The sequence below is a fragment of the Ictidomys tridecemlineatus genome, chromosome 7, assembly GCF_052094955.1.
Source record: "Ictidomys tridecemlineatus isolate mIctTri1 chromosome 7, mIctTri1.hap1, whole genome shotgun sequence".
Lineage (NCBI taxonomy): Eukaryota > Metazoa > Chordata > Mammalia > Rodentia > Sciuridae > Ictidomys > Ictidomys tridecemlineatus.
The window spans coordinates 40167830-40186611 of NC_135483.1; the positions used below are offsets into that span (position 1 = coordinate 40167830).

General features: G+C 35.3%; 1 protein-coding gene across 6 annotated transcripts in view; it reads right to left on the reverse strand.

The window, feature by feature from the left end:
• The window catches only part of Dpy19l4 (dpy-19 like 4), a 68021-nt gene that overhangs the window by 37583 nt on the left and 11656 nt on the right, over positions 1-18782 (reverse strand). For 5 of the 6 annotated variants that reach the window (XM_005328663.5, XM_078016897.1, XM_078016898.1 and 2 more), the window contains exons 3-7: positions 18282-18406; positions 12025-12115; positions 11600-11721; positions 11348-11493; positions 4887-5010 (exon numbers count right to left, since the gene is read on the reverse strand). In XM_005328663.5, coding sequence (XP_005328720.1) covers positions 4887-5010; positions 11348-11493; positions 11600-11721; positions 12025-12115; positions 18282-18406 — 608 coding nt within the window. The remainder of the gene's footprint in view (positions 1-4886; positions 5011-11347; positions 11494-11599; positions 11722-12024; positions 12116-18281; positions 18407-18782) is intronic. The other variant, XM_078016901.1, reaches the window with a different exon arrangement.

Consider the following 18782-nt stretch of genomic DNA (forward strand, 5'->3'; position numbering starts at 1 on the left):
CAATGCTTGGACTATAAAACATATAAACTCAGCTGTTTTCTTCTACCAAATAAAAAATACTAAACAGGAATTTCATTTCCCTTGCTTGAAATATTCCTGGATAAGAGAGAAGGGAAATTGCATGGAAATGGAAGGAGACCCTCAGGGTTATACAAAATTACATACAAGAGGAAGTGAGGGGAAAAGGAAAGATAATACTAGGGGGAGAAATGAATTACAGTAGAGGGGGTAGAGAGAGAAGAGGGGAGGGGAGGAGGGGAGGGGGGTTAGTAGAGGATAGGAAAGGCAGCAGAATACAACAGACATGAGTATGGCAATATGTAAATCAATGGAAGTGTAACTGATGTGATTCTGCAATCTGTATATGGGGTAAAAATGGGAGTTCATAACCCACTTGAATCAAAGTGTGAAATATGATATATCAAGAACTATGTAATGTTTTGAACAACCAACAATAAAAATATATATATAAAATCAATTGTATCCTTCCAATGCCATCTCCCAAATGATCCCTTAGTGAGTAACCAAGTCTTTGACAAATCCATTGTCATGTAGCATATTTCAAACAACAGTCTTTCCTTCCTCTATGGATCTGCTCTGAACCCCCTCAATTTCTCCACTGGCTGGAGTGTCAAATGATCTTATTCTGATAAGAACATCAAAGGAGCAGGACAATAAAGTCAAGTAAAGAAGGCTAAGAACTGTGTTCATTAAAACTAAATTTTTCATACTCAGCTGACTATATCCAAAGACAAATTTTGGAGTAAGAAATACCCCAGTCATCAGCAGATAAAACAAACTTCCAGGGCTAGGGATGTGGTTCAAGCGGTAGCGCGCTTGCCTGGCATGCGTGCAGCCCAGGTTCGATCCTCAGCACCACATACAGACAAAGATGTTGTGTCCGCCAAATACTAAAAAATAAATATTAAAAAAAAATCCTCTCTCTCTCTCTCACTCTCTCTTTAAAAAACAACAACAACAACAAAAAAAAAACTTCCAGTATCCTGAATAAAATTAAGACCAGAGAGGACTGGGGATGTAGCTTAGTGGTAGAATGCTTTACCTAGCATTCAAAAGGCCCTGGGTTCAGTCCCCAGTACCAGGGGGAGAGGGTGAATTAAGACCAGAGATCAAAATGTAAGTGATGGCAAAATTCCATCTGCTGATCAAATAATTTCAACTACAAAGTTCAGAAAGGCTCCACATTGATAAAACATAAGCTTCTGTTCTTCCTATCACCACAGCTATCTATAGGAAAAGTATCCTGGAAAACTTTGTTTTATTATTTTTAGTTATACATGACAGTAGAATCTATTTTGATATATTTATACAAGTATAGAATATATCTTACTCTAATTAGGATCCTAGACATGTCATGTACACAAGGCTGAGAGTTACCATGGTGTATTCATACATATACATAGGAAAGTTATACCACTGTCTTTTGGAAAGTTTTTAATGTGGAATCACCAGGACTATAATAACCAGGCCTTGAAACCATCAACCCCAGAGAAACCAGTTTCAGAAATCAATAAAGGATAAAATCTTGATCCAGCCCAATTAACATACTGGCCATATGGAAATTACTTTGGGGATTCTGGGGAAAAGCTACAACACAATAAACAAAAATATTGATGCTAAGAATCTATTCTCAAATAATTTGCAGCAAAAATAACCCATGCACATAGAAATATTGTCAAACACATTTGGACACTTAGCTAAGTTTTTCCTTTCCCTGAATAGTTTCAAAGTTCTCTGCACAGTCTTGTTCACCCCTTATCTTGCTCAATTTCTTAAAAGTATTCCTTACTGTGCCTAGAGTGTGAAAACACACACACACACACACACACATATATGTGTATGTATACATGCACACATATATAAGTGTACATATATGTATGTGTGTGTGTATACATACATACACACACACACACACACACACACACACACACACACACATATATGTGATATAAGTGACACATGAAATAGATTTCAGTAATCAACCAGATAACTGCACTAGAGATCTAAGCTTGTAAAATCTCATGCAACAACTGGGATTACAGGATCTAGCCTCAAGAATGGGAGGAAAAGTACAAGATATTTGATTTTAAAAGTTCAAGTGATTGGAATGCTACTGAGCAATGACAATAATAAGTACTGACACATGTAACTCAGATGGAGCAAAGCATAATGAAAAACAATCCAATCTCAAAGGGTTACATACTTCTTGATTCCATTTTTCTAAACTTTCAAAGTGACAAAATTATACTGATAGCAGATCAGTGATTGACAATATTAGAGTGAGCACATGTGACTATAAAGAAGTAATATGAAGGAGTCTCTTGAGGATAATGGAAAAACTCTGTACCTTGATTTTTTTTTTTTAAAGAGAGAGTGAGAGAGGAGAGAGAGAGAGTGAGAGAGAGAATTTTTAATATTTATTTTTCAGTTCTCGGCAGACACAACATCTTTGTTGGTATGTGGTGCTGAGAATCCAACCCGGGTCGCACGCATACCAGGCGAGCGAGCTACCGCTTGAGCCACATCCCCAGCCCCTGTACTTTGATTTTTAATGATGGTTTCTCAAATCTACAAATGTGATAAAAATTCATACAACTATGCACCCTTCACCCGAAAGGGAGCACATGCAAAACCTGTTGAAATCCAAAGGTCTGTACTTGAATTAATAGTACTGTATCACTGTCAAATCCTGGTTTTGAGAATGTATTGTGTTATTATTATTGAGGGAAGATGAGTGAGGAGTACATGAAAATTCTCCATACTATTTTTGTAATTTCTTATGAATCTTAAGCTTATTTAAGCTAAAAATACAGAGAGGGGAGGGATGTAGAATGAACATAATTGAAATATTAGGCAGTTTTGTTTCTTGAAAAACCGGGTTGTTAAACTGAAAGAGTTAAGAATATACCTTAGTTAAGCACCACCCCCACTGTATTTTTTATAGATGCCTTGATATTCTTACTCTTCTGTTCCTTTTTTTTTTTTTTTTTTGCAGTGCTGTAGATTAAGCCCAGGGTCTCTTGCGTGCTAGGCACATATTCTACCACTGAGCTATATTACTTTCAAAGTGTGAAAATGAATTGTGGTTAAATTAAAAAAGAAAAACAAAAAATAAAACTATAAACTGATCCTGGATTCTTTTAAACACAGAAGGTCATTTTCCAGGTGGATTTAGAAGCCACATGTGAGGGAAGATTATGTGCTAGAAGATGGAAGAAACTGGCAGGAGAGAGTAGAGATCTTCCTACCTCTATCTGAAAACTCTCAATTTGTACTTTGTGTTAATAAAATAGAACAAATGGTCAGATACAGTGGCACATGCCTGTAATTCTAGCAGCTTCTCTGAGGCAGGAGGACTGCAAACTCAAGACCAGTCTCAGCAACTCAGGAAGGCCCTAAGCAACTTGATGAGATCTTGCCTCAAATGTAAATAAATAAACTAAGGGCTGGGGATGTAGCTCAGTGGTTTAGCATCCTTGAGTTTAATCCACAGTGCCCCTCACTCCTCAAAAAGGAAACAAATTAGAACAAATGCATAGCACAATAATATGGCAATGAAAAAGGATACTCTGAAAAATAATATAGTTTAGAAAAACTCCTTTTAAAATAATTAAACCTTTTTTAGGCAACAGAAGTTACCTAAAAAGGTAGTAAAAGAAGCATAGGCATTCTGCTGTGCTAAACTGTCTTATTCAAAAACTGAAGAACTATTCTTCCTTAGGAGATAGCTCATAATCTAACAGAAAAATACTCAATCATAGATTCTGTAACTTCTATACAAAATATTCTTGTTCAAAGACTCCTTATTAAAAAAAAAGGAAATTTACAAATCTGCAATATGCTCATGTTACTTTACATACAAAGAAAACTAGTTATAGAAATTAAATAATAAAATTTGCTAAGCTCAGGACACTTGTCACCACTGAAAGGAAAGAACAGTATTTGTTCAGAGATTTCAAAAAGGAACTAGTAGTGCATCCCATGTCTGAGACAAAGGCCTCTTAATAGAGACCTTTTCTTAGTCCCTCTAGTCTCTCTTCATAGCCAGGAATTCTTAACTCAAGATCAACAGAATAAAGGATCCCTACATTTTAGTCAGTCTCTACTAGTTGCCTTTGTAATCACATTCATTTTATTTTATGCACTTAAAATCTTTTTTTCTGAGACAAGGTCTGTAAGTTTCATTCAACTGCCAAAAGGTTTGTGGCAACAACCAAGTAAGAATCTAAACTGTCTGGGACAATTGCCTGAAACTTTCTTTTCTTTCTTTTTTTTAGTTATAGTTGGACACAATACCTTTATTTTATTTATTTACTTTTATGTGGTGCTGAGGATTGAACCCAAAGACTCGCACGTGCTAGGCGAGTTCTCTGCCTCTGAGCCACAACCCCAGCTCGCCTGAAACCTTTCACTACTCTACCTACATCTCAGTCACAGAAAACGTGCGTAAACAGAATATGCGGTGTTATCATCAAAGTTTACACAGCTGTAATCTGTGGTCACTCTTCATATCTTCATTAATATTTCTTTAAATATTAATAATATTTAATTAAATTATATATCTATAAAGTTCCAAGTAAGAGAAGTAGTAAAATACCAGTGAGATGGGCTGATTTTCAAAAAAGATATTCCTCATGTATTTGTCTAATAACTACATTAAAAAATATAACATCTTTGTTTTCCTAAAAATTATTTGTTGTCAATCAATTACAGAACAACATTATACAAAAACTACCTAATTATATCCTTTATTATGTAGTATCTGGGCCTAACTGAATATAACTTAATTATGACTAATTTAAAAATTATGTACCACATTTGTAATACATCAGAATTAACTATGATGGATCAGATTTGTATCTTACCTCTGCATAAGTATTTAAGTTGCTTTTTAAATAGCCTGTAAGTGCAGCAACTTGACAGGCGAAATATGGTAATGCCCAGTTTTCTCGTAAAGGAATGGAGTATTCAATTCTTGTTGTATCTACCCTAAAATAAACCACAAATAAACAGCAAAAGTAAGACATTGTATATGTGTAAGACCATACTTTTCAAAGCACTTTCATACATCTCATTGCTCTCAATAACAATTCTGTGAGGTTACCTATGTTGCATTTTGGGCAAATTAAGGATTTCCCCACCCCCACTCCCCAATCAAGAGGAAGAATGCTTCTGTACTCTACTTGGTGAACCCAAGGGCCTTGGTGAGAATGTGCAAACGGCATACCTTTTCTGGGTGGATATTACTCCAAACTAAAGCACACTGCTCTGCCCCTCCCTTCCCTTCTATTAACCAGATGGCTGTCCTTCTCTAGAGCACAATCTGCATTACATAATTGGTGGTCTGACAGATCCAAAGTTCTTACTTGCCTTTACAAAGGAATATGAAGCTCAGAGATATGATGTGACTTAATCGTATGCTAGTAGGTGGCATAAATGGGATTATAATGCGTATCATTTGATACCTAGTTCAATAATGTTTTCCATTAACAGGCTACCTGAAATTAACTTTATAGTAGTTTTATATATATATGTATGTGTGTGTGTGTATGTGTGTATGTATTTATGTATGTATATATATGCCGGAGTCCAGCTGGGCAAAATAAGCAGGGGGTGACAAGCAACTTGTGAAGGTTGATACAGCAGGAGCCGCTTTATTTAGAGGTATCAGAGGTATTTATACCTAACTGAATACACAGCTTGTTTCAATTTAGCATCATCCAGTTACAGCAATCATTAAGGAATCCTCATCATCTTAATAATTATACACAGCTTAACTTAATTAACATCATTAGATACAGCAGTCAGTCATTAAGGAATCTCCATCATCTTAATGGCTCCCTGGCGTTACTTCTCAAACCACTCCTTCTGGCAAAGTGCCAGGCGCTATCTTGACTTGTCTGTGGTTCTCAACATCTAAAGACTTTTTAAAATTTCCAGATACGTGGGGTGCGATGGCACACACCTGTAATTCCAGCAGCTCTGAGCCAAAGTGAAAAATTGTGTTCTATAAAGGCTGAGGCGGGAGGATCGCAAGTTCAAAGTCATCCTCAGCAAAAACAAGGCATTAAGTAACTCAGTGAGACCTTGTCTCTAAATAAAACACAAAATACGCTGGGGATGTGGCTTAGCTGTTGAGCACCCCTGAGTTCAATCCCTAATACCAAAAAAAAAAAAAAAAAAAAAATTCCAGAATCAAAGATATAGAAATGTCTTTGTAAATTCCTCCTAAGTTCGTCCTGTCAATTTTTACTAAGAGCTTTTTGTATCCTTCGTGTATCATCACACCACAATGGGACTTCCTTTCCAAAAATCACCAAATTTGGCTCTCTTACAACTCAATGGCTATTTATCACACAAAAACAAAGGTTTTTTTGTTTGGTTTTTCGTTAATTTATGAGAATTGGTGCATTACTAAGTAAAAGAGGTGGCAAATTTTTACCCCTTGCACATCAGATACACTAATATATATTATATACACCATAGGGTATATAAAGAACTCAAAAAGCTAAACACCAAAAAAAATAAAATAACCCAATCAATAAATGGGCCAAGAGATATACAATCAATCAACAAATATATGAAAAAAATGTTCATCATATCTAGCAATTAGAGAAATGAAAATTAAAACTACTCTTAAAAGATTTCACACACACACACACACACACACAAAGATTTTCACCTCACTCCAGTCAGAATGGCAACTATTAAAAATACAAACAACAATAAGTGTTGGTGAGGATGTGGGAAAAAAGGCACACTCATACACTGCTGGTGGGACTGCAAATTGGTGTGGCCGATATGTAAAGCAGTATGAAGATTCCTTGGAAAACTGAGAATGGAACCACCATTTGACCCGGCTATCCCACTCCTCAGTCTATACCCAAAGGTCTTAAAAATTCAGCATACTACAGGGACATAGCCACAACAATGTTTCTAGCAGTACAAGTCACAATAGCTAAACTGTGGAACCAATGTAGATGCTTTTCAGTAGATGAATGGATAAAGAAAATGTGGTATATATCCACAATGGAATATTACTCAGCAATAAAAGAGAATAAAATCATGGCATTTACGGGTAAATGGATGAAGTTGGATTATATAATGCCAAGTAAAGTTAGCCAATCCCCAAAAAACAGGTGCCAAATGTTTTCTCTGATACAAGAGGCTAATTCATAGTGGGGATGGGAGCAGGAGCATGGAAGGATTAGACAAACTCTAATTAAAACAAAGGGGTAGGACGGAAAGGGAAGGGACATGGGGATAAAAAAGATGGTGGAATGAGATGGACATCATTATCCTAAGTACATGTATGAAGACACAAATGGTTTGAATATACTTTGTATACAACTAGAGACATGAAAAATTGTGCTCTATATGTGTAATATGAATTGTAATGAATTCTGCTGTCATATATAACAAATTAGAATAAAAAATAAATAAATAAAAATAAAATAATTCTCTATTTTATTTTTATGTGGTGCTGAGGATCGATCAAGTACTACTGCTTGAGCTACATCCGCAGCCCCTTTCCCACGTTTTTGATTGGTGCATTATAGTCGTACTTAATGATGGTATTTGTTGTTATATATTTACACATGCACACACTATGAGAATATAATTTGGCCAATATCAGTCCCCAGTACTTCTCCAGTCCCTCCCCTTGGTTCCTTTCCTCTACTGATCTCCCTTTGTTTTCCATGAGATCCACCCTCACCTTTTTCCTTTTTCTTCTCTAGCTTCTGCATATGAAAGAAAATACAAGCCGGCATGGTGGCCCATGCCTGTAATCCCAGCAGCTGGAGAGGCTGAGACAGGAGGATCACCAGTTCAAAGCCAACCTCAGCAAAATCGAGGCACTAAGCAACTCAGTGAGAACCTGTCTCTAAATAAAATACAAAATAGGGCTGGGGATATGGCTCAGTGGTTGGGTGCTTATGAGTTCAACCCTAGGTACTGCCCCCCCCAGCCCAAAAAAAGGAAAGAAAATACAGTCAGTCCCTTGGCCTTCTGAGATTGACTTATTTTGCTTAACATAATGCTCTCTAGTTCTATCCATTTCCCTGCAAATGACATATTTCATTTTTTTATGGCTGAATAAAACTCCATTGTGTATATATACCATATTTTCTTTAACTATTCATCCCTAAAGCTCAGGAAATAATGCTAAGAGTTAATAAATGGGATGGCATCCAATTAAAAAGCTTCTGCACAGCAAAGGAAAACAATTAGAAATATGAAAAGAGAATCTATGGAAATGTTTGTTAGCTACTCTTCTGACAGATGATTAATATCTAGAATATATAAAGAACTCAAAAAGGGGCTGGGGATGTGGCTCAAGCAGTAGCGCGCTCGCCTGGCATGCGTGCGGCCCAGGTTCGATCCTCAGCACCACATACCAACAAAGATGTTGTGTCTGCCGAGAACTAAAAAATAAATATTAAAAATTCTCTCTCTCTCTCCTTTCTCACTCTCTTTTAAAAAAAAAAAAAAGAACTCAAAAAGCTTTACACCAAAAATCAACTAGCACAAATAATAAATGGGCAAATGAATTAAACAGACATTTCTCAAATGAATCAATAATTATTCATGTTAAAAGTAACCAATGAGTTCTGCTTATGAAGAAAAATTATACTTTTGAAGAGTGAATAATGTAGCCAAAAAACAGAAAAATGTAATTTTATAAACCCTAATAAAATTACTACATTAGGCAAAGATTATCAACTCATTTCACAACCCTTAGGTAGCTAAAAGAACATTCCATTTATTGTCATAAATACCACAGTTCATTTTCTAGTCATAAGAGAAAAACAGCTATTTAGTGGAGAGACCAGACCGTCATCCTCAAAATCAATAGTTTAACCTCATATTCAAGAGGGATGAACTATATATCATATAACTTTTAATGTTAACATGAAAAATAAATAATCTACAATATAATATATTCTAACCTGAACTGTTTATTCCTCCCACCTTTTTTTATTTGCTAGGTACTGGGGATTGAACCCAGGGGCACTTTACCACTGAGCCACATCCTCAGACCTTTTTATTTTATTGTGAGACAGGGTCTCACTAAGTTGCTAAGGAAGGCCTTAAACTTGTGATCCTTCTACCTTGGCTTCCTGATTCACTGGTATTACAGGCCTGTGCCACCTTGTCTGCCTCAACTACTTTGAACTCATCAAAGCCACTAAAATTTTCAGAGTATGCCTGTAATCCCAGTGAGTTGGGAGGCTGAAGCAGGAGGATCAAGAGTTCAAAGCCAGCCTCAGCAAAAGCAAGGTGCTAATAAGTAACTCAGTGAGAACCTGTCTCTAAATAAAATACATAATAGGGCTCGGGATGTGGCTCAGTGGTTGGGTGCTAAATGACATCTAAATGACACTAAATGATCCAACAAGAGAAATTCAGAAAGTAGGACATTCTACAGAATAGTTGACTTGATCTCTTACCCATTTAAAAAAAAAAAACAAAAAAACTAAAGTAGATAAAAGAGAATTAAGGGATATATCAATGATGTAATATGTAGTCCTGGATCAATTACTGGTTTAGATGAATATATTATACAGGACATTTTGAAGTCAAACAGGTAAACTATTGGACTAAGTATTAGATAAGATAAAAAGTGAGCTGGAGGTATAGCTCAGTGATAGAGCATTTGCCTAGCATATATGAGGTCTTGGGTTCAATCCTTAGCACCATTATAAATAAATAAATAAATAGATAAATAAATAAAAGTACAAGTAAAAAAGGTAAATACTTGAATAAAATTAGCACATGAAACAGTATGTGTAACATATCACATTTTTTTTAGTTGTAGATGGACACAATCTCTTTATTTATTTTTATCTGGTGCTGAGTAACGAACCCAGTGCCTCACATGTGTGAGGTGGGCGCTCTACCACTGAGCTACAGCCCCAGCCCTATATCACATTTTGATTAAAAAATCCAAAAGAATATAAAAGAATACACCTCAATTATAAACAATGATAAGTGATCTCTAGGCAGTAGAAATGTGAAATTATTGTTTTATATTTTCTGGTCTCCCTTTTCCACATCATACATAGATCTCCTTTAAATAATAAAGTATAGTGTATCTCTGTGCTTTTAAAAAGAAACATACTTTACCCACAAAGCTGGATAGCTATACTTGAAAACTTCTAAGGAAGATCTAAAAAATCCTTTATATTACATTATTGTCAGCCTATGATGCTAAATATAAACAAAGTCCAGTAAGAAATACAGTTCTTAGTGCTGAATTTCAATAACTTAAAAGCATCAATTTTATCATCTGACAACTGCCTAAATAAAAGAAAATGTATAACTGAAGAAACATCTCATTTCTAAAAATGTAATCATATTAAGTACTATGGGTGGGGGTAGAAGTGCTATGGGTGGAGAAAAAGCATGCCTATCCTACAATAAATTATTATATGATATGACCAATACTAGGAAAATTTTATTAAAATATTACAAATGAGCCTTCCTTCTCACTGAAATCCCCTCCCCAACTAAAGAGCTGAGGCTCCTTGGATAAGAAAGGGGATGGTTCTATTAATTAGAAGTGTACTTCTAATTAAAAGTGTACTTTAATTATCAAAACTTTATCAATTTGTATAGAGTCCTTATCTATGGTAATTAACTTAATAAGCAATGTATTTGATGTCCCTTCCTCCTTTCTAAGAAGCTGTACCATTAATTTTAAATGAAAGAGAAGAGACATATCTATATATGCCAATGTTTCTATTTCTATAAAAGGAGAGACACAAAACTGGTGAATTACTTTTCAACTGTTACGTAACGAATGAACACAAATGTAGTAACTTAAAAAAACACAAATTTATTATGTCACAAAGGCCAACAGAGTATAGTTGGATTCTCAGAGTTGCACTAAACTAAAATTCAGGTATCATTCAGAGCTACAGCTCTCATCAGAGAATTATAGTCCTTTTTTCAGGCTGGGTATCAAATCCAGAGCCTCACACATGCTAGGCAAGCACTTGCCATATTCTTAAAAATTCACTGATTGTTTAAAGAATTCATTTTCTCCTTCACGTCAGCAATTGCACAGCATATTTTTCTCATGCTTTGAGTCTCTCTGACTTCCCCTTCTATACCAGATGAAGAAAGATCTCTGCTTTTAAGGTCCATAGGGTAATTTTCCACTTTTAAGGTAAGCTAAGTCATAATACAATCACAAGAATGATACTTCACCATATTCATAGACTTGGGAATTAGGGTGGGGAATCTGGGGGTAGCGAACATTTTCAGAACTCTACTATAGTCACAAAAAATTATAAATATTAATTCAAAATACATTTCTTACCTGTTAATAATAAACCATGCAACAGTAAGCATTCCTGCTAGCCACGTTCCACTCATAAGCCAACTTGTAACAAATAATGCAGTAACATATATTCCTTGCAATCCAAAAACAATGCCAATATAGAAATAAACTGGCTCAATCATCTCCTAAATGGAAACAACAAAGGGAGTGATAACAGTACGACATTAAATAATTTGAAGATTTGTAAATATGTGAGAAAATAGATATTAAGACCAAAACAAAAATACATACATTGCTACCAGTTGCTTGATATAACACGCTGGCAATAAGTTCTGGATATAGAGACATTTGCTGTACTGCATTTATAGTCTTCAGAGATACAGTTTTGTTATTATGTGTCAGTTCGTAAACACCTAAAAACAGTTTTGTTATTGTTTATCTGTTTGTAAAAATCCAAAGATATATTTTTCTCCAGAAAAATTTTTTTTATTTTACAACAGTCAAATAAACATGTCTTTAATTAGTCATCAAATATTTAATGTTATCAAGAAAGATTTGAAAATGTAATGCTCAATGCTTCATTTTTCCAATTTTAAAAAATTAAGTACAATGAGGAGAAATGTCTATATTCTGAGACAAATCCCCATACTCTTAAAATTCCAGTTTTGAAGAACAATGATCTATATTAGAAAAATATTGTTATTACAAATCCATACCTCTTTCAAATGAAGGTGCCTTTAACATATCTTTATAATAGGAGTAATAAATAGCACTGTCACCCTGAAATGTGATTTCCCGTTCAAGCTCCTAAAATAAAATGAAATGAGTATTTAAATAATAGTATCTGAAGTTTAAGCTGTCTTCTTCCCTTCTCACTTTCTAAATGAATATGATATTTGTTTACTCTTTTATTAAAAAACATCTTTGAGGGTGGGGATGTGGCTCAAGCGGTAGCGCGCTCGCCTGGCATGCGTGCGGCCCGGGTTCAATCCCTAGCACCACATACAAACAAAGATGTTGTGTCTGCCGAAAACTAAATAAATAAATATTGAAATTTAAAAAAAAAAACATCTTTGGCCTGTGCAGTAGCACACGCCTATAATCTCAGCATCTTGGGAGGTTGAGGCAGGAGAATTGTGAGTTCAAAGCCAGCCTCAGCAAAAGCAAGGCACTAAGAAACTCAGTAAGACCCTGTCTCTAAATAAAATACAAAATAGGGCTGGGATGTGGCTCAGTGGTCAAGTGGCCCTGAGCTTAATCCCTGATACTCAAAAATAAAAAAATTAAAGTAAAATAATAAAAAACATCTTTGAATTTTTTTAAGCACTAGTGGTCATATTATAAGGAAGTTAAAACTGTTCAATAACTTTGGGTCATTTTAATGAAATACCTAAGGTTTCAAATGGATTACAACTCATAAGTCAATATCTGTTTTATACCTAAGGAAACTTTAGAAGGAAAACCAAAAGAATGCCCTAAAAATAGCAAGAATAGGGCTGGGGATGTGGCTCAAGCTGTAGTGCACTCGCCTGGCATGCGTGTGGCCTGGGTTCGATCCTCAGCACCGCATACAAACAAAGGTGTTATGTCCGCCAAAAACTAAAAAAAATAAATATTAAAAATTTCTCTCTCTCTCTCTCTCTCTCTCTCTCAAAAAAAAAAAAATAGCAAGAATAATAAGGCCAGTAAAAACAAATAATAATTGAAGTATCAGAGGTCTATAATAAAAAGATAAATTTAAGAGGCTCAGATTGTAGCTCAGTGGTAGTGTGAGGCACTGGGTTTAATCCTCAGCACCGCATAAAAAAATGAATGAGTATTTTAAAAAAAAAGATAAGTTTAAGAAGAAACTGATATTTTCTCTCCCTCTTTTTGGGGGGGCTTCTGGGTACTCAACCACTGAGCTACATCCCCAGCCCTATTCTGTATTTTATTTAGAGTCAGGGTCTCACTGAGTTGCTTAGCGCCTTGCAGTTGGTGAGGCTGGCTTTTTTTTTAAAAATACATATTTATTTTTTTTAGCTGTAGTTGGATACAATATTTTTAATTAATTTATTTATTTTTATGTGATGCTGAGGATCAAACCAGGGGCCTCACCCATGCTAGGCAAGCGCTCTACTGCTGAGTCCTAACCCTAGCAGGCTGAGGCTGGCTTTGAAGTCAAAATCCTCCTGAGCTGCATGCACCACCACGCCCAGCAAGAAACTAATATTTTTTACTACTATTGATATCCCTACGGATCCAAAACGAAAAGTTCTTAATTAGTACTTTTTAAGAGCAGCAGATATTTAAACAGTTCTTTTCAAATGAATTTTCAAAAATATACGTAAGATTTAAAATTCCCAATATTAAATTTTGGAGAATCAAGAATGTAGTAGTCAAGGGCTGGGGATGTGGCTCAAGCGGTAGTGCGCTCGCCTGGCATGCGTGCGGCCCGGGTTCGATCCTCAGCACCACATACCAACAAAGATGTTGTGTCCGCCGAGAAATATTAAAATTCTCTCTCTCTCTCTCTCTCTCTCTCTCTGTCCCCCTCTCTCTCACTCTCAAAAAAAAAAAAGAGAGAAAAAGAATGTAGTAATCAAAATGTACAATGACTTGCATTTTATATGAAGAATCAAACTACTTTACAATCTTTAAAAATAAAACCTGATTTTCATGCACAATACAGATTAAGCATCTTTATTCCAAAAAATCTGAAATCCTACATTTCAAAATTAGAAACCTTGAGTGCCAACATAATGCCACCAAGTAAAATATTTCATATTTAACCTCATGTGATGAGTTGCAGTCAAAATGAGGCGCACTAAATACTATTTAAAATTTCTCAGGCTATGTGTATAAAATGTATATGAAATATAAATAAATTCTGTTTTCAGACTTGTGTCCTATTCCTAAGTCTATATATAACTCATTATGTATATGTAAAAAAAAAATTTTTTTTTAATCCAACATCTGAAACACTTCTGGTCCTGAGAATTTCAGATAAAGAATACTAAATCTCTATTTATCAATTAATACAATTATTTTAAAAAGTTAGTAAGAGTAGTTTTTCAAAATTCTGAATTTCCTAAGATGTTAATTGGTGCTACTTAAAAAAAAAAAAATCTATAGTTAAGTTTAAATACAGGCTGGATCAAACAAAGTTACATGAGTTTCTTTACTGCAAGACTGTTCAGTTTGGGCATATATCATGCTATGAATCTCCAAGAGGAAGTCTTTCCAAAGTCTATTTAACCATTGAATACTCCCCACCCACACACATTCCCAATTTAGAGCATAACTGTGAGGGCTAGGGGTGTAGCTCAGCAGTAGAGTGCTTGCCTAGCACACACAAGACATTGGGTTTGATCCCCGGTCTCACACAAAAAATAAATAAGTAAAAAACTGCAAGAAAGCATGCTATCATCCAGATATTTGTGTCCCCATACCCCATATTGATATGTTGAAACCTAATCCCCAGTGTAATCTGGAAGTGGACATTTGAGATTAGTGCCTTAATGAAAAAGGCCCAAGAGAGATTCCTCACCTTTTCTCCCTTCTACTACCTAAGGACACACAGCAAAAAGATAGTTGGCTATGAAACAAGAAGCTGGTCTTGGGCTGGGGATGTGGCTCAAGCAGTAGCGCGCTCGCCTGGCATGCGTGCGGTCCAGGTTCGATCCTCAGCACCACATACCAACAAAGATGTTGTGTCCGCCGAGAATTAAAAAATAAATATTAAAAATTCTCTCTCTCTCTCTCCTCTCTCTCTCTCTCCTTAAAAAAAAAAAAAAAGAAGCTGGTCTTCACCAGACACTGAATTTGCTAGTGCCTTACCTTGGACATCCAGTCCCAATTTATCATACTTTACTATATAACAGCCCAAATGGACTAAGACAGAACTTACTAATCTCAATAAATTTCATTGAAATGATTTTTTTGAATGGAAAGATTTATTTCTCCCCCAAATTTCAAAGATGAAACTTGTAATTGGTGGTTCTTAAACTTACTGTACATGTGAAAATACCTATAGACCTTCAAATAATGTAGATTCTGATTCTATGAGAGGCCTGAGAATCTGCAATTCTAAACAAGCTCCCAGACACTGCTAATGCTTCTGTCCCATATATAATACTTTGAAAAACAAGGTTCTTGATGAGTGTCTGCTATATTGTCAAACCTTTGGTTGCTCCTAGTTCTGCTATACAATAGCATCGCCTAGAAATATTTTTTGAAATACTGATACTAGCCACTCCCCATTCCTTCCTGCTAACCCAACAATCTTTTTTAAAAAGGAAGGTTATTTTTTGACAGCTCCCTGGATGATTCCATTGTACATCTAGTATTGAGAATTATTTATCTATATAAAAATTTTAAGGAAAAAGTATATGCTACAGTTAGAGCTAAATTAATACAGGTATAGTCAGTAATCTTTCAGTTAAAGAAAGATTTGTTTTGGTGGTGTTAAAATAAATCAAAGGTTAAAAACATTTAGTCAGCTTAACTACTTGATCAAAAATAAGAACAGTGGGGTTGGATTGGGGCTCAGCAGTAGAGTGCTTGCTTAGCATGTGCAAAGCCCTGGGTTCGAGCCTCAACATCACATAAAAATAAATAAAATAGGGGCTGGGGATTTGGCTCAAGCGATAGCACACTCGCCTGGCATGCGTGTGGCCCTGGTTTGATCCTCAGCACCACAGACAAAAGAAGATGTTGTGTCCGCCGAATACTAAAAAATAAATATTAAAATTCTCTCTCTCTTAAAAAAAAATGGCTCTTTCTTTAAATAAATAAATAAATAAATAAAGGTATTGTGTCCAACTACAACTAAAAATAAATATTAAAAAAATAAGAACAATGACAAAATATCCAGTTTGAGCTCAAAAATTTAAAAACTCTATAAAATCAAGTGACCTTTAAAAGCAATAGTTTAATGCTGAAACTTCCACAAATTATTTCTAAAATGTGAGCTACCAAAACAACTAAAAGGCTGACTAAACTCCTTAATATTTCATTGTTATTAAAAGTCCCTGTAAAGGGACACAGCCACATCAATGTTTATAGCAGCACAATTCACAATAGCTAGAATGTGGAACCAACTTAGATGAATGGATTTAAAAAATGTGGCATTTATACACAATGGAATATTTCTCAGCACTAAAAAATAACAAGTTCATGGCATTTGCAGGCAAATGGATGGCATTAGAGCAGATTATGCTAATTGAAGTTAGCCAATTCCTAAAAAACAAATGCCGAATGTCTTCTCTGATATAAGGGGGGTGACTCAAAATGAGATAGGGAGGAAGAGCTTGAGAAGAAGACTACCACTAAATAGGGAAGAGAGGTGGGAGGGAAAAAGAGGGAGAAGGGGAGTTGCATGGAAGATGGAAGGAGAACCTCATTCTTATACAGAATACATACATGATGTTGTAATGAGAAAAAGAAAAAAAAGTGTGTCACATTAGACTGGATAGAGAGAAAGGATGGGAGAGGAGGGGAGGGGTAGGGAGGAGAGGAAGGGCAGAAGAATAGACAATATGATTGATGTATGTACATTCCATGTATGTATTATATGTCAAAATACATTCTGCTGTCACGTATGACTAAAAAAATTTAAAATAAATCGTATGGTTAAAAAAAAAAAAAAAGTTCCTGTAGAGGGCTGGGGATACAGTTTGGGTAAAATGCATGCACAAGGCCATGGATTCAATTCTCAGCACCACAAAATAAATAAATAAAATAAAAAAATAAAAGTCCCTGTGGGGTCAGGTAGTGGCGCATGCCAGAGGTTCAGGCTGAGAAAGGAAGATCCAGGATCTCGAGTACAAAGCCAGCCTCAGCACAAAGCAACTCAATAAGACCCCTGTCTCTAAATAAAATACAAAAAATTGGACTGAGGATGTGGCTCAAGTGCCCCTGAGTTCAATCCCCAGAACACACACCCCCTGCCAAAAAAGTCCCTGTAGGAATTCAGCTTGACCTGACTAGAGCCATCTTAAAAGAACCATCATGATTGTTCTTGAATAACCCTCGTTTGTTTTTCCCACATAATTTTCCAGCACTCTATATATAGATAGAATGATAAGTGAAACTTTACAATGTGAGGACCCTGGTTTTTTAAGTGCCAGCAATATGTTTTAAATCCTCTATGTTAGTTTGAGATAAACCACGTACATTCTGAAGGGGATGGAGTCACTTTTGTCCTGACCCATAAGCCTGCTCTCTTTGCTTCATATCACAAAGATCTGTCTTGCTGCTGCCCAAGACAAACTCCTACACATAAGTCCCCTAATAAATCATACTCTGTGCAATCTTGGACCTGTCTGCCTCTTTCTTTGATTTCATGACATCTTGCAGCCAGTCTTATACACTCCGACCAAGTTTTTCTAGAATAGTCCTGGATAGATTAATTGCACAAGGAAAGCACACTTATAGTTTCTATTCTTTTTTTTTTCTTTTAATTTATTTATGTTTTTAGTTGTAGTTGGATACAATACTTTTGTTTTATTCATTTTTACATGGTACTGAGGATCAAACCCAGGGTCTCGAACATGCTAGGCAAGCACTCCACCGCTGAGCCATAACCCCAACCCCTCATAGTTCCTATTCTATAAAATATCTTGTTAAATATTTTAAGGTTCACACTGTGACTATGGACCTTAAAATTTTGTTTCTGATAGTCATAACTAAGAGCACTTGTCATACTTATCACACAAGTATTTTGTCTCCTTAGGAAAAGCATTACTAAGCCAGATGGATTGCAAGTTCAAAGCCAGCCTCAGCAACTAAAGAGGCCCTAAGCAATTTAGTGAGACCATGTCTCAAAAATTAAAAAATGAAAAAAGCTGGAGATGTAGCTCTGTGGTAAAGAGCCCCTCAGTTCAATACCTAGTACCAAAAAAAAAAAAAACAAAAAACAGGAAAACACATTACTGAAATTAATATTATATACTAAAACATCTTTCATATGCTCAAAATTCTTTATTCTTACCTGTCTATTGGAAAACCAGAATTTCCGTTCATGGTAAGCTGATAAGTAGAGAGCGTACATCATACCACTAGTAACTGCTGCAAGACAGCCAATGAAAATCTTTGCAAAACGTTGAAATAACACATCTGAAAAAACACATTAAAGATAATCAAAAGGTATATGTACCCTTGTTATGATGTAATGAAAATGGCATTCTAACTCAACGGTTTCTTTCCAAAAACTCATAATCCCTGTCTAATCATAAAAAAAAAAAAATCAGATAAAATCCAATAAAGGAATATCTTACAATATACCTGACTAGTATTCCTAAAAACTGTTAATCATCAAAAACAAGAAAAGTTTAAGGAACTGTCATAGACAAGAGGAGCCTAATAAGACATGATAATTAAATGCAATGTAGTATCCTATATGAGAAAAAGAAAACAATATTAGGTAAAAAGAAGAACATTAGGTAAAAAAATTAAGGAAATTGGAATAAATTATAAGCTTTTATTAATATAT